Source organism: Anarhichas minor, unplaced genomic scaffold (genome assembly GCF_050575085.1).
Source record: "Anarhichas minor isolate MPS153535 unplaced genomic scaffold, ASM5057508v1 ptg000040l, whole genome shotgun sequence".
NCBI classification, from domain to species: Eukaryota; Metazoa; Chordata; class Actinopteri; order Perciformes; family Anarhichadidae; genus Anarhichas; species Anarhichas minor.
Genome location: NW_027466486.1, coordinates 11,071,370 through 11,091,810, shown reverse-complemented (window position 1 = coordinate 11,091,810; position 20,441 = coordinate 11,071,370). Strand labels below are relative to the sequence as shown.

The following is a 20,441-nucleotide window of genomic DNA, read 5'->3' as shown; positions in this document are numbered from 1 at the left end:
ATGCAAGTGCGACAAAATAAATCAATACAAGCGTACGCCAAAATAGTTGTATTTGTACTCTGCATAGAAAAAAAAAAAAAAATTAAAAAACAAGGATTTACACGGGACAGGATCCACTTTCACAAACTTTCCTTGGGCAGAGGCACTGTGTGATACCAGTTATTATTCAAGGTTAAAAACTATTGTAAAAAACAAGATTTAACTATACTTATTTCCTGTGTTGGTGACTGCAGTGTGTGCGGAGCTAGTGTTGAAATGCTTGAATTTATCAGTATGGACAGTTTTATTTAGGCTCGTGAGGAAGATATTTAACCTTTACATATTTCAAAAGGGGACGCTTTCTGAATCACGTGTTACGATCAAGGCAGCCCACAAAATAAGGAATTTTGAGTAACCAACTAGAATCCAATTATATGTTCACAATTACTGAAAATTAGATTTTTTTCATGATGTGCCCCCTTTAAGAACTTTGTACTTTTAACATTCATTCCTTGTAATAAATGCTTGCCTCCAATTCAAACATCTTAAGAAAAAAACAAGTTAACCTGATATGGATGTTGGTTGTTTCTAATCCTCAGACCACAGTGTGAATAGAGAAAGCACCGGTTTAATTAAAGGAAAGGGTGGATCTGTATACATGTACAATTAAACTGCCGAAATGTATACAGCCATCTCCTATACATGGCTGCTTAATATAGCAAATGCACCCTCAGAGTGTAATCCATCTAACAACCGTGACGTATAAATTACGTCAACCTCTCGTGTGCCGGCTAACTGCGTATGCATGTGATGTGCATTACTCACTGCCATTCATTATCATAGAACTATTATAGTCCATTATATTCTTGGATTCCAAGCATGCCCCCCCCCCAAAAAAAAAGTTGTTTCAGGTGAAATGGAGCATATGTCATACAGAACGCACAGCGGAAGCAACAGCTGACAGGAATTAAGAAAACATCTTTAAAAAATGAATTATGTGATAGGTAGACAAACATGGTAACAACAGTGAAATGTAATCCATGGGGTCGTGACAACATAATCATAGGATGGGTGGATGAACGAATGGTCCTCTGGTGATAAAAAAGGAGTTCACTTGTCGGAGGAGCGGATGTAGACCAGAGAGGACAGCAGCAGGAGCTCTGGCGGCTTGTGTAGCAGGATCAGGTTGTCACTCCTCAGACCATCATAGTGCATCCAGCAGCCGTCTATCTGGAAGGCCGCAGAGTAGTGGTGCTCCTCCTTGTTGAAGAGTGTGGCGCCCTCTAGTAAGTACCTGTGGAGAAAAAAAAAGAGCCATTGACAATGTCCAGGAAACTCAAAGTGAGAGCGTAAATAATTGCGAGAACATCTTTTTCTCTTTGATCCGAGACAAAAAAACAGGCAGGAGTAAGAAGTTGCAGAATAATCTTTTTTTCTCTAGATACTTCATCTTGCAGGTGCAAAGTCTGTAGCAAGAAACCTTTTTTATGGCAGGTTGAGCTTCAATTAGCCAGTTTTTTTTTTTTTAATAAACTCTTTTTGTTTCCCAATCTGGAGAAAGTCATCCCGACTGTATCTCTTGTTGACTACCAACACAGTGTGGCTCAAGCATGGTACTACTTTAAATGTACACCAAGCCAATAGAAACACATGGTGGAAGCTCCATACCTGTGCTGGCAGAGAGCCAGATGGTAAGGAACATAGGACAGCTCCTCGGACTTCCACTGCTGCATGTTGAGGATGACAAAGGGTGGGGGTCCGTGGCAGAAAACCCGCTGAGAGATCTCCCTTAGACCATCACACCTGTTAATAAAAAAATAAATAAAGATTATCAATTTGTCGAGGAAGTGGAATACGACTGAACCGAAAGAGAGGATGATGAACCCCCCCCCTCCATGCGTCTCACCCCAGCTCTGAGCACAGCAGGAGTTTGGGGCAGAAGAACTCGTCGGCGGCCGACTGAATGGGGTCTCTGTGAGGCAGCTCATGAGGAGGGCTGGAGGAAATAAGTGACAACGACACACCGTGAACTAGCACTGACCTGACCTCTAACAAAGACAACTTAGATTTGGACATGTGGGCTTTTAACATGCGTACACATAAATAGGTGGAGACAGCGATGCATGCACTCTCTTCACGTCACTTCAATTAGACAGGTGACAGTTTAAAAGTTAAATATGTCAAATAAAACTATTTCAAGGATGGAGCTGGCAGAGGGGGCATTTGATATCTGTCATCATTTGAGAGCAACACTAGATGAAGACAGATGTTGTTGTCTTAAGTCCTGACACACAGAGCCTCTGCGTAGTTGCATCAAGTTCACTTAGTAACATCAGGATGTGTTTACCTGATGTTGATGGTCGTCTTGATGAACTCCTGGAAGCGGGCCGGGCAGCTCCAGTTGGTGCACAGACTCTCCTGCATGGTGGACATGAGGTTCTCCAGGTTCTCCGTGAAGTTCTCGTGCTCGTTACCGAACAGGTCGATCTCCAGCGCTGCCTTGCGTATCTCGGCGCGGTACTGCCTTCTGGACATCCGGTCCCAGATCCACAGCATCTTCACGGTGGTGTAGTCGCAGGAGTCCATCAGGCGGAGGAAATACTCCACGAACTGCTTGCCCAGGAAGACGGCCAGCTCCCGGGGGAAGCCCTGGTTGTCCCGCAGGATCACGTACAGGATCACGAGGAAGCCATCGATGGTGCAGGTGTTTTTTAGGTGGATCTTGACGTACAGAGGGGTGCATGATATGGCCTTCCGTCCGGCCTTAATGGTGAAGACGCCCCCCCAGGGCAGCACAGGCCTCCAGAAGGAGCGGTCCTCTTCGTCATTGTTGTTGATGGAGGCACGGATCTCTTCAAACAGTGTCTTGGACCTGAAGAGACATATGCGTTGGAGTTAGCAGAGTGTTAGAGAGAGGCGGCATGGGTGCGTTTAGCTGGAAACACTGCCGGAGTTGGGGTGTATCATGTTGAGAGACGGGGCGGTTATGCAAACAGATGTTAGCTCACAATAACAACAACACAAGCCACGCAATGACAAGTAGCGTCCAGTTGTGCTCCAGGGAATAGACGTAGCCCAGAAAGCTTGCTAGCTTAACACATTAGCAGCTTCTATCAATTTACCTTTCGAAGTGGAGATTGTTCTCGGTGTTCGAAATTAGCCTTTGGAGGTCTTCGGTGTCGCTCAAAACACAGAATCTACTCTCCATAGCTCCCTGTGTTTCTTCATGTCTTACATCGGACTTAAAGCCAGTTCAGATATCTAAGTACAGTATTTTCTAGCACTTTATGGTGATTATCAGAGTGAATACGCCTGGACAAGGATCAAAACAAACCCTGTCCAACGTCAGGTTGGGCCCATATAAATACTGCTGTGTTGTTGTTTTTTTTAAGGAAAATATAAGAGGTGTGTCACTACAGTGCTGCCCTCTGCTGGCTGTCAGCGTAACGGCACCCTCTGAAGTCCCGCCCATTCCAGCAAATATGGGAATGCTATTGGTTTTGAGGTTCTACTAATATGTAATAACTGGTATGTGATTGGACGTCAGAGTTGACAGTTTGTCAGTAGCCACGACCTTCGTCCGCTACGTTCTACGCTCGACGCTACTCCTGAAAGTTAATACGCTGATTTTCAGCCGTAGCGCTGCATTTGTGAACGCAGCTTACATCACCACCTTTGACTCCCTACGCCTTTTTGAACAAACTTAATTTTGGTGTTCCTCACCGCGCTACCTCTTCTTGTCAGGTGACTAGAGTGTGCAGGAGGACACCAGCACGTTGAACACGGACTACCAGGACCAAAAGATGTCGGCTCAAATCATAAGCGGGAAAGAAGTTTCAGCGTAAGTCTCAGAAATAATCAGCACGTGTATGCAAGTAAAACCAAATAACGTGAGGTGTAATAAGCTTGAGATTATATGCGTGTACTGGCTAACAAGTCAGCTAACCAGCCATCTGAGTTTACGGTTACTTGTATTCTTGGTTGGTTGTCCACCATGCGGTCCACGTGAATTAAGTTAAGCGTGCCTGCAGTTATTACAATTAATAACATAGTTAATAACCAGCTGATACCTCACAGTGGACTCATTTCTCAGGTTGCATGGAGTATTTGTTTCCTGACGGTTATGCAGATTAGTTTGAATGCACCGACTCGTGACTGTCACATTTGTAATTGTGATTGGTGATAGTCCATAATGATTGTAAATCACCGCAGCATTATGTAAGACTCTGAGGTGGTGTGATGTGATCTTTGCCCTCTTGGTCCAGTGAACTCAAGTGGCTGACAAACACTCATGAACAATCCTGCGCGTGTCACCGTTTTCATATTTGAGTACAGTCTGCAAGTTAGTCCAAAGTTTGGATGAATCCAAATATTGCTTATTACCAAAAGATTGTGAGAATGCATTGGGCAAAGAGACAAAAACCTTTAATTTAGTTGCGTGTGCTTGTCACAAGACATGACAGCCCTGTTAACTGCCCCTCACAGCACTCATTACAGTTAATTACATCTACAGATCTGCCTTTAGAAGGAGGATTTACGTTCATTTCCTCTGAAGCTTGACTAACGCTGACATACTAATGAATGCTCTAGACACGTGACCTTTATGGACAGAGGTTTATTGATCAGATCCCAACCCGTCATCCTAAAGATCAAAGCACAACAGTACTTCCTATTGTCTGATTGTTTATAGGAATATGACCGTAGTTGATCAGTGACTAGGATTTCAGATATCCCAACATGCTGTTGTATCATCACATTGATTGATGTTATCATGCACTATATTAATGATCTATGTTTTCACTGATGGCCTTTAGTTTCTCTGGCCTCATTTTGTGAGTAAATAATAAGCAGCGTAGTGCATATTATGAGCATTATGGTGATTGAAATATGTATTTAGTCATTGTTTTCCTTTTTTTAAAGATGTTTTAAAGCTTTTTTAATAATAATCTTTGTCAGGTCACTGGGGCAAAAACACTCAGAAGTCACTTCAAAAGGTAGTTAAAGATGGTGTCACGAGTAATCACGTGGTTTATTCCGTCATCAGCGCCGACGAAGTTCATGTGATGCACAGAGACTGTGTTTCAATCTAAGTCTGTGTGGTCGGTCATCAGTCTATCTTTAGAGCTTTTTAGGGAAAACAGTGGACGAGATCAATGGAGCTGATTTGTTGTTTGATTTATTGTGTGAATAGAAAAGAAATGCAGCCAGGGTTGAGCTCTGTGTAGACAGACCAGCTAGATCTTAGAATAGATTTTATTAAAGTCTAACTTTGTGTCACCCTTCTCTTGTCTTGTCTTCGTTTAGCTGAGTCGACTAATCTACTGTCGTATGTTTTGAGGGGGAAGATAAAACTCCAAACCATTAAACAAAAAAGATAAAACGAAGATAAGATTCTCATTGTCCTGAACTGACTCTCTGATGACTTGACTTTGCATGTACAGTGGAGCTAACCGGCTGAAGAACGGTGAATGCTGTCTAATGTCCCGACGAGAAAGCCGGATGTCATGTACTTGACTCTGTAACTGTTGAAAGGGAGTGGAATGGGTTGGTCGCTGCATAGAGACCTAATAATCCAGCTCTGTTTCATTCTGTTGTCTCGTGTTCTCAGGCAGGTGAGGGAGCGTCTAAAGAAGGACGTGGAGCAGATGAAGCTCCAGGACCCCAACTTCACACCCGGTCTAGTGGTTTTACAGGTAATTGCAAGATTGGAACTAGCATGTGTCTGGACAAACAAAAGCACATTTTGGGATGTTTTGTTGGCTAATTTTGCCGTGTGCTTTCTCGTGGCCTTCCCCTGAAGATAGTGGTCAGGTAAGGAGTTTGGTCACATGTGTGCCATTGTGTGCCCCTGCATGGAGTGTAGAAACGTGTTCCACTGAAGTCCCCTTGTTTGTACATCTTGTATCATGTGTGTCTGTTTGGTGGAAGGCCCATTCCTTCATACTGGCAGGCAAAGTGATGCTATGTGTCTCTGGCAGGTTGGAGACCGTGATGATTCAAATCTGTACATCAGCATGAAGTTGAAGGCAGCAGCAGAGGTAAAAAAAAGATTATTTACATACAGTTCATAGACCCCACTTCTACTGCGCACGGATTGGGATCCTAACTTCCGGTTCAATCTCTTCTTCTGTGTACACAGATTGGAATAAACGCCACACATATGAGACTTCCCCAGACTGCGACGGAGGAGGAGGTGAGAATGGATACGAAGTATTTGTGTAGCCGTATGCACACACGCACGGTATGATCGCAGTGAGATCGGGGTAAAGTGTAGGATTTGGGGTGCCATTTGTGCCGCAACAAAACAAGGATTGGAAGGTAAACGCGGCAAAAGAGAAACTGAAAATAGCTGAGAGTGTAAAGGCTGCCTGTCTGTCCGCAGGTTCTTCACAGCATCACAGAGGTGAACGAGAACTCGTCTGTCCACGGCCTCATCGTGCAGCTGCCCCTGGACTCGGTCCACAAGATCAACACAGAGAAGGTCACCAACGCCGTGGCCCCGGAGAAGGATGTAGACGGGTGGGTACAGACGTAATCTAAAGATCAGGGTGCTCATTTCTTAAGGTTTGCTTTATTTGAGTCTGGTTAAGAAGAAATCTCTTGGATAAGACAGCTTTAATTTGAGATGTTCATTGTGTTCTCATCATGTAATAGACTGACCAGCATCAATGCAGGGAAGCTGTCTCGTGGGGACCTGGGTGACTGCTTCATCCCCTGCACACCAAACGGCTGCATGGAGTTGATCAGACAGACCGGTAAACGCAACAATTACCACCCTAAAACATCTGTACTGTGATAATATACGACAAAGAATTGGATAAGGCCAGAATTAATCGCTGGACTTCTCTACAGGCGTGTCTGTGGCAGGGAAGAAGGCGGTAGTGATTGGTCGTAGCAAGATCGTGGGCGCACCGATGCACGACCTGCTGCTCTGGAACCACGCCACCGTCACCACCTGCCACTCTAAAACCGCGGATCTCCCTGGAGAGGTAGTAACAGCTCCACCTAACCAAGCAACATAGCCTTGTACTCCCACCTGCCATACTGTGCCCCTCACACCGATGCAAGCAGAGCATGTAATGTGACCACTGACGTGTTTCTCGTGGATGAAACTCCATAAACAACCGGCTGGTGATCTCTGCTGCCGTCGTGTGGCATAAACAATAACTATTTCTATCCGTCTCTGTTTTTGTCCAGGTGAGCAGAGCAGACATCCTGGTTGTTGGCATCGGGAAAGCGGAGATGGTGAAAGGAGAGTGGATCAAGAAGGGAGCAGTGGTCATCGACTGTGGCATCAACCACGTTCCAGGTGCGACTTCCTGTGGCGTTTCAGTCTGCTTTAGTCATGGCACTCCGGAGGTAGTTGGTTAATCAGTAGGAGTCGGAGGTTATTGTGACGTATTTCTCTCCGTGTCTCTCAGATGAGAGTAAAGCAAGTGGGAAGCGGGTGGTGGGTGACGTCCACTACGCCTCAGCCAAGGAGCAGGCCGGCTTCATCACCCCTGTGCCCGGTGGTGTGGGGCCCATGACTGTGGCCATGCTGATGGCGGTAAGGTCCATCTGCAGAGTGAATCCTGAACTAAACTCTCACGTTGGCATTCATTTACATCATTTTTTATTTCCATTGCTACGTTATTAAGTGAGAACACAGTATATACGGTTGAAAAATGACACTTTTTGTCCAGGTGAATTCGTTCTTTAGTCTCATGTAACCTAGAAGTTAAACGAATGACTGTGTTTGTGTGTAGAACACGGTGTTGAGTGCAAAGCGTTTCCTGGAGAGCCACCAGCCGGGGAAGTGGAACATTTCTTACACCAGACTCGACCTCCAGAAGCCGGTGCCGAGGTTTGTCTCCTCATCTCCTTCTTCTCTCAGTCACGTGCTATGTTCACTTGTCGCTGAAGGATTTGTTTACATTTAATAATCCACATGCAAGCAGAGCTGGTTTAATTCCTCGTCTCAGGTTAGAACTTTCTTTGCTCGGATGAAAAAAGTGATTTTTTTGTGTGTCGTCTCGCTCCAACAGCGACATTGTGATTTCTCGCTCCTGCGTGCCAAAGTCCATCGACTGTCTAGCAAGAGAGGTGGGCGTGCTGTCTGATGAGCTGGAGCTCTATGGCAAAACTAAGGCCAAGGTCCAGCTGAGCATCATCAAACGGCTGCAGGCCCAGCCAGACGGCAAATATGTGGTGGTCACTGGGTATGCTGTCAGCACTTTATCTTCTGTACTTCACTGTACTGTCTGCTTTCCCCTGTTTATACAGCGGATCAAGTTCCTACCTCATCATGCCATGCAGCAGCATTTACAATGAATAATTGTGCGTTTGCTGACGAGTATGTTCCATGCTGAGAAGATCTTTCTGTCTGCAGCATTACACCCACCCCCCTGGGTGAAGGAAAGAGCACCACCACCATCGGCCTGGTCCAGGCCCTGGGAGCCCACATGAAGCTCAATGTCTTTGCTTGTGTCCGACAGCCTTCTCAGGGTCCCACCTTTGGCATTAAAGGTGAGCTTTGGAATAATGTCAGGCAGCGAGAGGTTGCACAGGTTTGCAAGCTGTCCTGAGTCCTGAGTATGTGTGTGTGTGTGTGTGTGTGCGTTTATGTATAAATCTGTAGTTTTGTCTTCTGCCTACAGGCGGTGCTGCAGGAGGTGGATATTCTCAAGTCATTCCAATGGAAGAGGTACAACACTGCTGTGTCAAGTTAGAAAAACCAGCCTGCTAAAAATCCAAAAGGCAAAATCGCTTTTAATTCACGAGTCTGTTCATTTTAGTTCAACCTCCATCTCACCGGGGACATTCACGCCATCACGGCTGCCAACAACTTGGTGGCCGCTGCCGTCGATGCTCGCATGTTCCACGAGTCTACACAAACTGACAAAGTGGGTCCTGCAAATGAGTCGGTGCTTTATTAAAACAATACCCTGTTTGTAGTGACTGGATTGTGACCGTCATCTTTGTCTCTGTATGCATCCTCAGGCTCTGTATAACCGCTTGGTCCCGCTCAATGGAGGACAGAGGACGTTCTCCCCCATCCAGATCAACAGACTGAAAGTTAGTGATCGTGTCACAGGCTTGTAGGTCTTAACTCACAGTGCAGATTCAATTAAATTCACGTTTTCTGTATTTGTTTAGAAACTGGGCATAGAAAAGACTGATCCCTCCACTCTGACTGAAGAGGAGATCACCCGCTTTGCCCGCCTGGACATGGACCCGAGCTCCGTCACCTGGCAAAGAGGTGTGAACACCTGAGACGTCTCTTAACCCCTCATGACTCCTACTTTGTCTGCCTCTTTTAAACCTGCTGTTTGTCAGTGACTGTGAGTGCATTGATCGCTGTGTGTGTCACTTCAGTGTTGGACACCAACGATCGCTTCCTGAGGAAGATCACCATCGGCCAGTCGCCAACTGAAAAGGGCTTCACGAGAGAGGTAAAGAGACGACATCCAGCAAGCTGTTTCTCCACTCAGTAAAAGACACTTTGTGTCACGTTAGGAAGTTTGTTTGGCTCCACCCAGTGGTTGTGTCAAAAGAGTCCCTGTGGTAGGTAGCAATGCAACGCACTGTATTTAAATGATGCGTTTAACGCATAAAAAACAATTAGTCGTTTCTAAGAGTTCACAACTAAGCTAAAAATATTTATACATAATTTTTACGATAATGACACAATAAAAACAACAGCTATGTTTAAGCTGTGTATAATACACATGTAATGTATATTTAATAACAAAAATTAGGTCTTTGAGGATCAAATTATACAAGATGTTTAAAAAATCAGAATTTCTGTGCTTTCATCTTTTCTGCGTGTTTACTGAATGTAGCCTCTCTGAGCCCAGTTCGCTGCATTGCTGTTGTTAATAAGGGGATTCTGTCCTCCAGGCCCAGTTTGACATCACGGTGGCCAGTGAAATCATGGCGGTGCTCGCCCTCACCAGCAGCCTGCAGGACATGTGTCACCGTCTGGCCAAGATGGTGGTGGCCACCAGCCGCGGCGGACAGCCCATCACCACCGAGGACCTGGTCAGTGGTCTGGACTCGCCGTCGCGACGGGACCTTCTACATAAGTATTGTGCAAACAAGGTTCCTATGATTTAACGTTTTTCTCTCTTTAGGGTGTGAGTGGTGCTCTAGCTGTGCTGATGAAAGATGCCATCAAGCCAAACCTCATGCAGACCTTGGAGGTGGGTGAACACCACCACACGCTAACCTAAATAGTTCCACTGAAAAGAACTCCACAAGCCAGAAAAAGTTGTCTTGAGCTTTGGTTTTGTGTCTGAATCCACAGGGAACGCCCGTGTTCGTCCATGCCGGCCCGTTTGCCAACATCGCACATGGAAACTCCTCCGTCCTGGCTGATAAAATAGCGTTGAAGCTGGTGGGACCCGAGGGCTTTGTGGGTAAGTGGAGCTCTGCGGTGGCATGTTTTCTGATGCAGTGCCACAGTAGATGGTTTCCTGTGTTTACTGTGCAAGTGACGGAGTAGCAGATGTTATATAATTTAATGATATAACAGCTGTGATTCTGTTCCTGCTCTCTTTCTCTCACAACCTCTGTCAATTGTGCCCAACAGTGACGGAGGCCGGCTTCGGTGCCGACATTGGCATGGAGAAGTTCTTCAACATCAAGTGTCGCTACTCAGGCCTGAGACCCCACGTGGTGGTTCTGGTGGCCACGGTCCGAGCCCTGAAGATGCACGGAGGAGGACCGACGGTGAGTTTGCTGGAGTTTTCCTCTAAATCCTAATTCCCGCGCTGATTTCATTTTCAAATAAAAATCACTTAAGCTTTGACACATCTGTATAATGTTTCATGAAGTTTGCTTTTCGCTACATCAACATCCAACATCTCATATTGTTGCTTCTTTATTTAGCTTCTTAATAGTCCTGAAGAAAACAATTCAAATTAAACATTTGACTCATTTCTTGTTCAGGTCACTGCTGGGATGTCACTGCCAAAGGAATACATCGAGGAGGTAATGCATGACTGCGAACTGCCCAAATGTGGTCTTAATTTTAAACTATGGTTTTCTGTTGATGAGCTTGTCAACATTGTGTATTTATAAGTTTATGGAGAGCCTCACACAAGTCTGCCCAGCATGTTAAAGGAGTAAACACAACATGAGCATCTACATGAAACATTTAAGGGGGCTGAGAGTATCGATGCTCTTCACTAACTTCTCATAAGCTTATTTAAAAGTGTGTTTTCTCTCGTATCCGCATGTAGAACCTTGAGCTGCTGGAGAAGGGCTGCAGCAACATGAGGAAGCAGATCGAGAATGCGCAGCACTTCGGCGTGCCAGTGGTCGTGGCTGTTAATGCTTTCAAGTAAGCGATGGATGACGACGACGCAGCAGCGGACTAAAATGATCAAAATAACGACACCAATGTGTCGTGTCATACATTGACTTGTAGTTAATCCGTCCATGTCCCTGCTGTATCTCTTAACGCCTTGTGTTGTCCTGCAGGACGGACACTGAGGCTGAGCTGGACCTGGTCTGCAGCGTGGCCAAAGCTGCCAGGGCCTTCGACGCCGTGCGCTGCTCCCACTGGGCCGACGGTGGAGCCGGTGCGGTGGCCCTTGGTCAGGCTGTCCAGAGGGCCTCGGAGGCCCCCAGCAAATTCAAGTTCCTCTATGATTTGGAGGTACGGGCCATCGCGTTTCATACGTTTTCATAAGTGGTTGAGGTCAAGTATGTGAATGAATTTGCCAGAAAACGCGCCTGTTATTATATTTAATTTGTCTGTAAATGGATTAAAAATGTCCGTCACTGAAGATAAAAATAATGTTCTCATTCACTGAGACATTTTTACCCATGCATCCAATATGAGTGAAAAATAGTTCATAAATCATGTATTTGGGCCATTAACTCAAGTCGCCCACTGAAAATGTGCTAATTTTGCCTGGTTGGCATTAGTGAGCCAACGTACCCATTTTATGATTATTATTTCTAATTCCTCTCTAGCTCCCTATTGCTGATAAGATTCGAATAATCGCCCAGAAGATCTACGGAGCGGATGATATTGAGCTTCTGCCAGAGGCTCAACACAAGGTGGAGCTCTACACCAAACAGGTCAGCTCCTCGTCCTTTTATTTCTCTGCTCTGTCTTTCCAGGCCTGCTCTCGGTGAGAGTCCTCATAACTGGATGGAGAATGATTGATAAAGCCTTTTGTGAACAATCCAATACATCTTCTGTCTTCTGTCTTCTCCCCTCAGGGTTTCAGCAAGCTGCCAATCTGCATGGCCAAGACTCACCTGTCGCTCTCTCACGAGGCAGACAAGAAGGGTGTGCCCACAGGGTACATCCTGCCAATCAGAGACATCCGTGCCAGTGTGGGCTCTGGCTTTTTGTTCCCACTGGTCGGCACGGTAAGCTTGCAAACAATGCCTTTCCTTTTTACCGCTTTTGCCGCTCATTTATGTCTGGCAGTGACTCTTCACTGCTCGGCGCCTACGCACCATCAAACCGCACAGCAACGTAACTTGATCCGTTAGAAGGTATGATTATAAGGTAGGATGAATACAAAGCGCGACTTGCAGCCCTCAACTGACTTGATCTATTTATAAATGTGTGACATCACACATTGTCTGTGCAAATAATTATCTTCAACTGAAAGTAAATCCATTCATTATCATATGGCTGCATACACTCCAGGGTTATCTTTTCTGGGTGTTTCTGTGTGTTTACAACTTAACCCTTTCACTGTGTGTTTTCAGTTTGTGAAAGTTGTAACCTATTTGGTCACCTTTATACAAGAGAAGCTATACGACTCATTTTAAATGCACCAATAATGAGATGAGCCTCCATGTCATCACAGTAATTGAATACATTTAAATTTAGTTCAAAGGCTGCATTATTAGCGTGTACATTTGTACCTTTTTATATGATGAATTGCTTTTGATAGACTAACAGTGTCTACCATTAAAAACTGCTTTCTCTTGCTGTTCCTCGTAGATGCCCACGATCCCTGGTCTGCCCACCAGGCCCTGTTTCTATGACATTGACCTGGACCCGGAGACCGAACAGGTCAACGGACTCTTCTGAAGCCGATGATGAGGAAGGTAGTAAAGACGTACAGATATCAATGAGTACTGTTAATATCTACTGAGCCTTTATGAAATGTGACGCACCATCAACCATGAGCGCCATCAGCGCCATGAGCTTGTCTGCTGGAGCTGTTTTTGTTAAATGATGGTTAAATCAAGAAACTTAATTATTCTCAGAACAGTTTATCCCCCCGAGGTTCCCAGACTGTCATAGACTTTATGGAAGGAGGAAGTGTCCTATTGACGGTTCTCTCCATTACATTGTTCGCTGCACCCCATGACAATAATAAGCCACTTAAGAGACTCCCAAATGGCCAATCTGAATTCTTGTGTTAACTACTTGTGTATATTTTGTGTACACCACTGTCTTAAATAATTGTGCGTGCCTTTGCGATACATTTATGGTTAAAAACAACAACTACTGAACATAAAAATAATGCTGCCTCACAAAATGTTTTATGTATTTCCTTTTTAGCAATCCTGTGACTGTTGCCTGTCAGCTGTCCTATTTCAGCTGTCCTGTGTTCTGATAGAATATCTCTGACATTGCTGGAGAACCCATGATGTAAATGAGTGGTTTCCACTCTTCTGTCAGAAAAGATCAAATAAAGTGTCCTTGATGGAAAGCCCACACACCGACCCTTTTTTTGAGATGTGTTGTTTTTACTGTGTTTATTGAATATAATTAGTTGAGGCTCATTACTTCCTCACTTTCTTGCCTTTTACTGCAATCGATATTAGTTTAATTATTCCCTCAGACCATCAGGATTATGAACTCTGTCCAGAGTTTTTTTTTTTTTTAATTATACAGTATATTCTGACTCTAAATGTTTTCTTACATTTTTTATGTAGGTTTTAATACTAAATGTATTATTTATATATATATATATATATATATATATAGTTGGTAGTAAATACTATAGTGTGAATATTGAGTAGTAAAGGTGTACATCTGGGGACACTCCAGACTGAGTGATGACTGCTTATGCTCCCGTTCAATAGAAATAAAGGTGAGTGTGGCACGATTGCATGCTGAGAACTTTTTTTGTTCACACAGCACAAATGTAGAATGAGGGATTGAGACATTAAACACTTTTCTATAAGCAGGGAAACAGTTGAGGACCATTGAATCAAGTGAATCCCTTTGAAGTTTAAGTAAATGGGGACGATATTGTTGATTGTCATAGTCTTCAACCAATCAGATTTTTAGTTTGACATGTTGGGCGTATTGTTCGACATGCCAGAGCTTTCTAAGTGGCCTACAAGTACGTCATCATTAACGTGCGGCTTGATTGGTCACTGGGCTAGTCTGACTGTTGTGAAACTAGCTAGCAGAACTTTGTAGTAGTAAGAGTTCAAGTTTAAAAATATGTAAGACGTTTTTACGTGACATTACATTTTTAGTGTTTTGGCATGCTTGGTGGTGACAATCCCAATATCTACTGCCTCTGTCAAGCGGACATTTTCCCTCAAACGCATTCAAGAAGTACAACTGGGGAGGCTCGACTGTCATCACACACACCGCCCTGCAGAGTTAACATCCGACTGGGCTTATTTACCATCCTCAGATTATAGAAACAAGTTCATATGCATCTGTTTTGGATAAGTGTGTTGTACTATGTTAATAAATAATAGACTCTTTTCTTTTTATGGATTAGTTTATTGGAGATGCATTTAAGTCTTTACATCACTTTAACAGAACTGCGATTCAAACATTCATCATTTATCACAAATCATTTAAAACGAAATGTGTTCCATGTGGTCCATTTAGTCTGTTTTATATCCCCTATAATTATCCTTTAAGGAAAAATAGGTGTGGTCTCTGGCCCCTCCCCCATGTCATCCGACTAGAGGAAAACAACTTCATAAGCATACCTGTGTGCTCAGTCTGCATTCATAAGGCGTCTCATGAGATGTAGAATATGGTTGTGTTAGTTCTGCACACGAGTCCAATCTTGTAAAATGTGACAGTTTAAAGTTGTAGGACAGGTGAGATTTGGGTTTGGCCAGGAAATCGACTGACAGTGTTTTTGTGTCTGAGAGCTGCTGACAGTTCCACCTCAAAACATTAAATGAAGGATCTTCACACATATATATATATATATATAGAGAGAGAGACTATTAAACTATCACTTTTCTAGAAGCAGGGAAACAGTTGAGGACCATTGATAAACCTTAAATGAACTATGTCAGTGACAGAGGCTTGGTTAAGAAAATGCTCAGGAGAGAGCTGACCTGAAACCAGAGACTCTGTGGATCTAAACACCAAAGAAATACATAAATTCAACAATGCAGAACATCAGGCAAAACAAAAAATGGCCCAATGGGAAACAAAATAACAGCAAGCACTGTGACAGGCGATGCTGCTGTGGAGGATTTACACTTAGCTGCATCTGATGGTAGTTAAGCAACGATGGTACAATCTGATCAAAATGCAGAGCAACAGTGTGAGGAAAGACAACTTCTCCTGCTAGAAACTGCAGGCTCTGTTGCAAAAAAAAATCAGCACTGAAAGAGTTAAAAGATGAACTGCTCGGTGCCTCTGCCCATCTGGATCCCAACAACTGAGCAGCTTATTATGGAGACAAATTAATTCTGTTAACTTTGTAAACTCTCTTTAGCTTGAATCTATCTCTCGGTGTCAGCTGTGTTTGCGTTTCTGTAACACATGTTCTGTCTTATCTTAGGTGACTGTCAATAGTATGTACTAAACCGTGATGTGAATGTACACGCTATCTCCAGCTGTACGGGGCAAGAGGCGTCTCTCGGGCGCGTTTAAAAGTTCCCCTCAACATCGAATTTGTGGTCAGACTTCCTGAATCCTCTGCGGATGAAGGAACGCTGTCCCTGTGACTCTGTTTGTACTTATAGTTGAATCTGTTAGTACTCATTGGCTCATGTTGATGACTTGTATACCCTTGATCATTTTTTCTATATCTTATTCTGTAATAAATTCTTAAAGACAGAGAGCTTAAGATACTTTTGATTTCTCACAAGGAAATACATTCATTTCCACCACAGCGAGGAGAATCATTACGTTTCAGTCTTTTTAAAATAGGCAACAATGCTGCTATTCCTCTACATACCTGCTGCAGAAATCAAAAGGGTTTGTGTCTAATGTGTGTGCTCAGTCTGCATTTATAAGGCGTCTCATGAGATCAAACATATGGGTGTGTTAGTTCTGCACACGACTCTCATGTTTTGAAATGTCATTGTTTGATAGTTGTAGGACAGGTAAGATTTGGGTTTGGCCAGGAAATCGACTGACAGTGTTTTTGTGTGTGAGAGCCGCTGACAGTTCCACCTCAAAACATGAAATGAAGGATCTTCACACACATATATATTGATTTCTTAATTATTATCGTTTGTTTCTTCTTCTATTCCTTCATTTAATTAATTTGTATTATTATATATTTATAGAATATTTATTTATCACAGTCCACAAAAAATATGGAGTATCTGCCTAATTAGTAAATACTATAGTGTGAATATTGAGTAGTAAAGGTGTACATCTGTGGACACTCCAGACTCCCGTTCAATAGAAATAAAGGTGAGTGTGGCACGATTGCATGCTGAGAACGTTTTTCGTTCACACAGCACTAATGTAGAATGAGGGATTGTGATTTTCTCGGATCAAATGAACGTTGACATTATGCCCAACCCTGCAAACCAAATCCTCGTTTAGAAGCCATGCGGTAAGTGTTGAGATCGTTAACTTAAGTAGTAAAATACATTATATGACACTATAAAAACACTCAAGTCATGCTTTTGTATTTTTATTTTAGGTCACAAAGGTATCAGCACCAAAATATTCTTAAAGAATTAAAAGTGAATGTGTACATTGCCACTGTCTGAATGTAATGGATTATTATTACTGATGTGTTTAACAATGTAATTGCTATAGAGGTGGAGTTGATTTTAACTAAGTAAAAATGTAGTAAAAAGTACAATAATTGCCTCTAAAATGTAGTTGAGTAGAAGTAAGGTAGCAAAGAATGAGAACTCTATAGTAAAATACAAGTGACTAAAAATAAAGCACTTGAGAGAGTAGGAAACATATCTAACCAGTTAGATATGCAACAGTAACAGTGAAATTGTGCTCGGGACCTCCTGAACGTTTCCTAAATCTGATGTGCAGATAGATGTTTGTTGAGCCCACTCACACTGTCCAAAAAAGTATTATAATCAAACAGGAAGATTAGCATTGAGCTTCAGCACAGGCAGCCTCCTGAATAGTCAAACCCTTTTAGAATCGCCCGTCTACTAGCACCACCCTCAGCACAATGTTTATCACACTTCATAAAGTCTATGATCTCCTGGTTCACTTGTCGTTAAACTGGCTGTTGATGGGAGAATCTAACAACAAAACTTGTTAAGGGCACTATACGCCAGGTTTAATATTCCAATGAATTCCGATAGGAATACTTAGGAAGTGTCTGGTGGTTTATGATGACTTTGGATCTATAATATTCTTTTGTCTTGTTTATAACATCACCATAATATGCTATGCATTTTCAAACTATTCTGTCACTGAGTATTTGCGTTCCACTGAACTTTATTCTATCAGCATCTTTTCTGTTGCAGCCACATACCAGTGAGTTAATGCTATTTTGTAATTATGTCGTTTCAGTATTATATTCTGGGGGCTGATTGATTTGTATTGTCACTTATTATCATCCTGACCTCTATTGCATTTTATTTCACCAACTCAATCTGTTCATCCTGCGCTGAAGTTCTGCACATATTAGTTTGCCACTCAATGTTGGTCATGGCTGTAACAAACTCGCCCTGCAGAGTTAACATCCGACTGTGCATATTTACCATCAAATTATAGAAACAAGTTCATATGCATTTGAATAAGTGTATATTATGTGAATATATAATAGACCAGTCTTTTCTTTTTAAAGATTATTTTATTGGAGACACATTTAAGTCTTTACATCACAATAAGAGAACTGAGATTCAAATATTTCTTCATCAATCACCACCACGATCACATCCACGACCTCCACGATCACCACCTCCACGACCACCACAATCACCACCTCCACGACCACCGCGATCACCACCTCCACGACCACCACAATCACCACCTCCACGACCTCCACGATCACCACCTCCACGACCTCCACGATCACATCCACGACCACCACGACCACCACGATCACCTCCTCCACAATCACCACCTCCACGACCACCTCCTCCTTGGCCACCTTCCTCCCCCTGTAAAGAATCATAACAACAGCGGTTGATGCATTTCCTTAAAAACATAGAGAGATAAATGGCTCTATAGTTTTAAATCTAAAAGGTTGTAATACCCCTATCTCTTCACATTGTCCTCTTTCCTTTAAAAGACAATGGGAAATTATTACGAGCACTACAGTGTTACTGAGTCAGGCAGTGGGGCAAACCAGCATGAAGCACAAATTAGGAAGATGAAAGATGTTTTACCTCGTTTGAGTCCCCTACCGGGCATCCTTCGACCTCTGGCTCCGGTGCCATGATGTCCTATGAGAGGAAAACAACTTCATAAGCATACCTGTGTTCCTGCTGTTTGTCACAGACTAAAAGCACTGTAAGGAAACCAAACTCACCAAATTCACTTCACACATTTTGTCTTGTTGACGGCTGCAGTAGAAAGTCTTTTCCTGGGTAAAAAAAAAAAAAGCGAGTAGAATCATTAAGTTTCAGTCTTTTCAAATAGGCAACAATGCTGCTATTCCTCTACATACCTGGTGCAGAAATCAAAAGGGTTTGTGTCTAATGTGTGTGCTCAGTCTGCATTTATAAGGCGTCTCATGAGATGAAACATATGGGTGTGTTAGTTCTGCACACGACTCTCATGTTTTGAAATGTCATTGTTTGATAGTTGTAGGACAGGTGAGATTTGGGTTTGGCCTGGGAATCAACTGACAGTGTTTTTGTGTGGGAGAGCTAATGACAGTTCCATCTCAAAACATTAAATGAAGGATCTTTACAGACATTTAAGTGCAGGGGTGTAACCTCGGGGATAAACCTGGCCCGCCCTAGCAATACAGGCTTTTGAGTTCAGAATCATTAAACATTTCTCCTTCATTTAAACTATACTGTTTGCTAAATAGTATACAAAACATAACATGCTGCCTATTACATATATCAAATGATTCAATTGAACGTATCTGGAATATGTTCACAGTCTGCGTATTTCGCTGATTATTCATTGTGAAAGTGCCAAATAATCCATTAATGTTGACATGTTCTGTTTGAACGGATTCTTTCTGACTGAAGATTTGAGCGCTGAAGTGTCAAATTAGAGCAAACGAATCAAGTTTAATGTGGATATTCTTACTAAGATCATGCGAATATACAGATGCTAAACTTACTGGCTATTGTAAACATAATTATTTCAAATTATATCCTGTATTTAGCTAAAGCAGCAACCGATGTGTGCGACTAATTCTACGTATTAGTCATACATGGTACAGGAAAGAGATCATTGTTGATTGATGCTTTTATTTGATTCTCCCTCGTGCAAACAGGTTCTGAAGGGTGCACCAGTCCAGAGTCTAGAGTCTAGAATGGCAGCATTATGCCCAACCCTGCAAACCAAATCCTCGTTTAGAAGCCATGCGGTAAGTGTTGAGATCGTTAACTTAAGTAGTAAAATACATTATATGACACTATAAAAACACTCACGTCATGCTTTTGTATTTTTATTTTAGGTCACAAAGGTATCAGCACCAAAATATTCTTAAAGAATTAAAAGTGAATGTGTACATTGCCACTGTCTGAATGTAATGGATTATTATTACTGATGTGTTTAACAATGTAATTGCTATAGAGGTGGAGTTGATTTTAACTAAGTAAAAATGTAGTAAAAAGTACAATAATTGCCTCTAAAATGTAGTTGAGTAGAAGTAAGGGAGCAAAGAATGAGAACTCTATAGTAAAATACAAAGTGACTAAAAATAAAGTACTTGAGAGAGTAGGAAACATATCTAACCAGTTAGATATGCAACAGTACCATGAGGTAACCTGGACACTGGTGTACACATGTTTGTGTTTGTAACCACCAGTTTAAACTGCAACAATAGCAAGACCATCGTCATTGTCTCTCTGGGTATTTCCAGCATATTTTACAGATCACAACTCTACAGCTTCACCCTCTTTAGGCATTTCGAAAAACTAGTTTGAAAATGTCACGTGTTTCTCTAAGATCACTAGACGACAAACAAACTAACAGATGTGTGTCCGGGTGAGTTTTGCAGGAGACACCCAAAACATGACCTGTGTCTTTTGTTCTCTGAACCGCAGTCATCTCTAAACATCTTTGTGTTGTCATATTTTGATGTATGTCTCATGTCAATGCACAAAGTTGAATGTTTGAAGTGCAAACCGTCTATAAAACAAACACTGTACAATCATATTAATTTGGG

General features: G+C 42.7%; 2 protein-coding genes across 4 annotated transcripts; one reads left to right on the top strand and one right to left on the bottom strand.

Annotated features, from left to right (window-relative positions):
* Window positions 1-33: 33 nt before the first annotated feature.
* dorip1 (dopamine receptor interacting protein 1) lies at window positions 34-3,378 on the bottom strand. Of its 2 annotated transcripts, XM_076108697.1 has the most exons (5): window positions 3,102-3,377; window positions 2,327-2,851; window positions 1,886-1,975; window positions 1,648-1,782; window positions 34-1,273 (listed from the first exon to the last, which is right to left on the bottom strand). In XM_076108697.1, exons 1-5 carry the CDS (start codon window positions 3,185-3,187, stop codon window positions 1,090-1,092), a joined length of 1,020 nt encoding a protein of 339 aa, XP_075964812.1. In that variant the 5' UTR covers window positions 3,188-3,377; the 3' UTR covers window positions 34-1,089. The 2 variants fall into 2 exon arrangements, with proteins under 2 accessions (XP_075964812.1, XP_075964813.1); XM_076108698.1 differs by lacking the exon at window positions 1,886-1,975 and having other exon boundaries at window positions 3,102-3,378.
* Window positions 998-13,657, top strand: mthfd1b (methylenetetrahydrofolate dehydrogenase (NADP+ dependent) 1b). Of its 2 annotated transcripts, XM_076108695.1 has the most exons (28): window positions 998-3,820; window positions 5,588-5,672; window positions 5,958-6,017; window positions 6,119-6,172; window positions 6,362-6,498; window positions 6,634-6,734; window positions 6,832-6,968; window positions 7,177-7,288; window positions 7,401-7,528; window positions 7,728-7,825; window positions 8,007-8,180; window positions 8,351-8,487; window positions 8,619-8,665; window positions 8,757-8,864; window positions 8,962-9,036; window positions 9,118-9,220; window positions 9,337-9,413; window positions 9,862-10,002; window positions 10,095-10,163; window positions 10,268-10,379; window positions 10,553-10,692; window positions 10,912-10,953; window positions 11,205-11,305; window positions 11,446-11,623; window positions 11,944-12,051; window positions 12,196-12,348; window positions 12,935-13,041; window positions 13,502-13,657. In XM_076108695.1, exons 1-27 carry the CDS (start codon window positions 3,783-3,785, stop codon window positions 13,022-13,024), a joined length of 2,805 nt encoding a protein of 934 aa, XP_075964810.1. In that variant the 5' UTR covers window positions 998-3,782; the 3' UTR covers window positions 13,025-13,041; window positions 13,502-13,657. The 2 variants fall into 2 exon arrangements, with proteins under 2 accessions (XP_075964810.1, XP_075964809.1); XM_076108694.1 differs by having other exon boundaries at window positions 12,935-13,657.
* The last annotated feature ends 6,784 nt before the right edge of the window (window positions 13,658-20,441 follow it).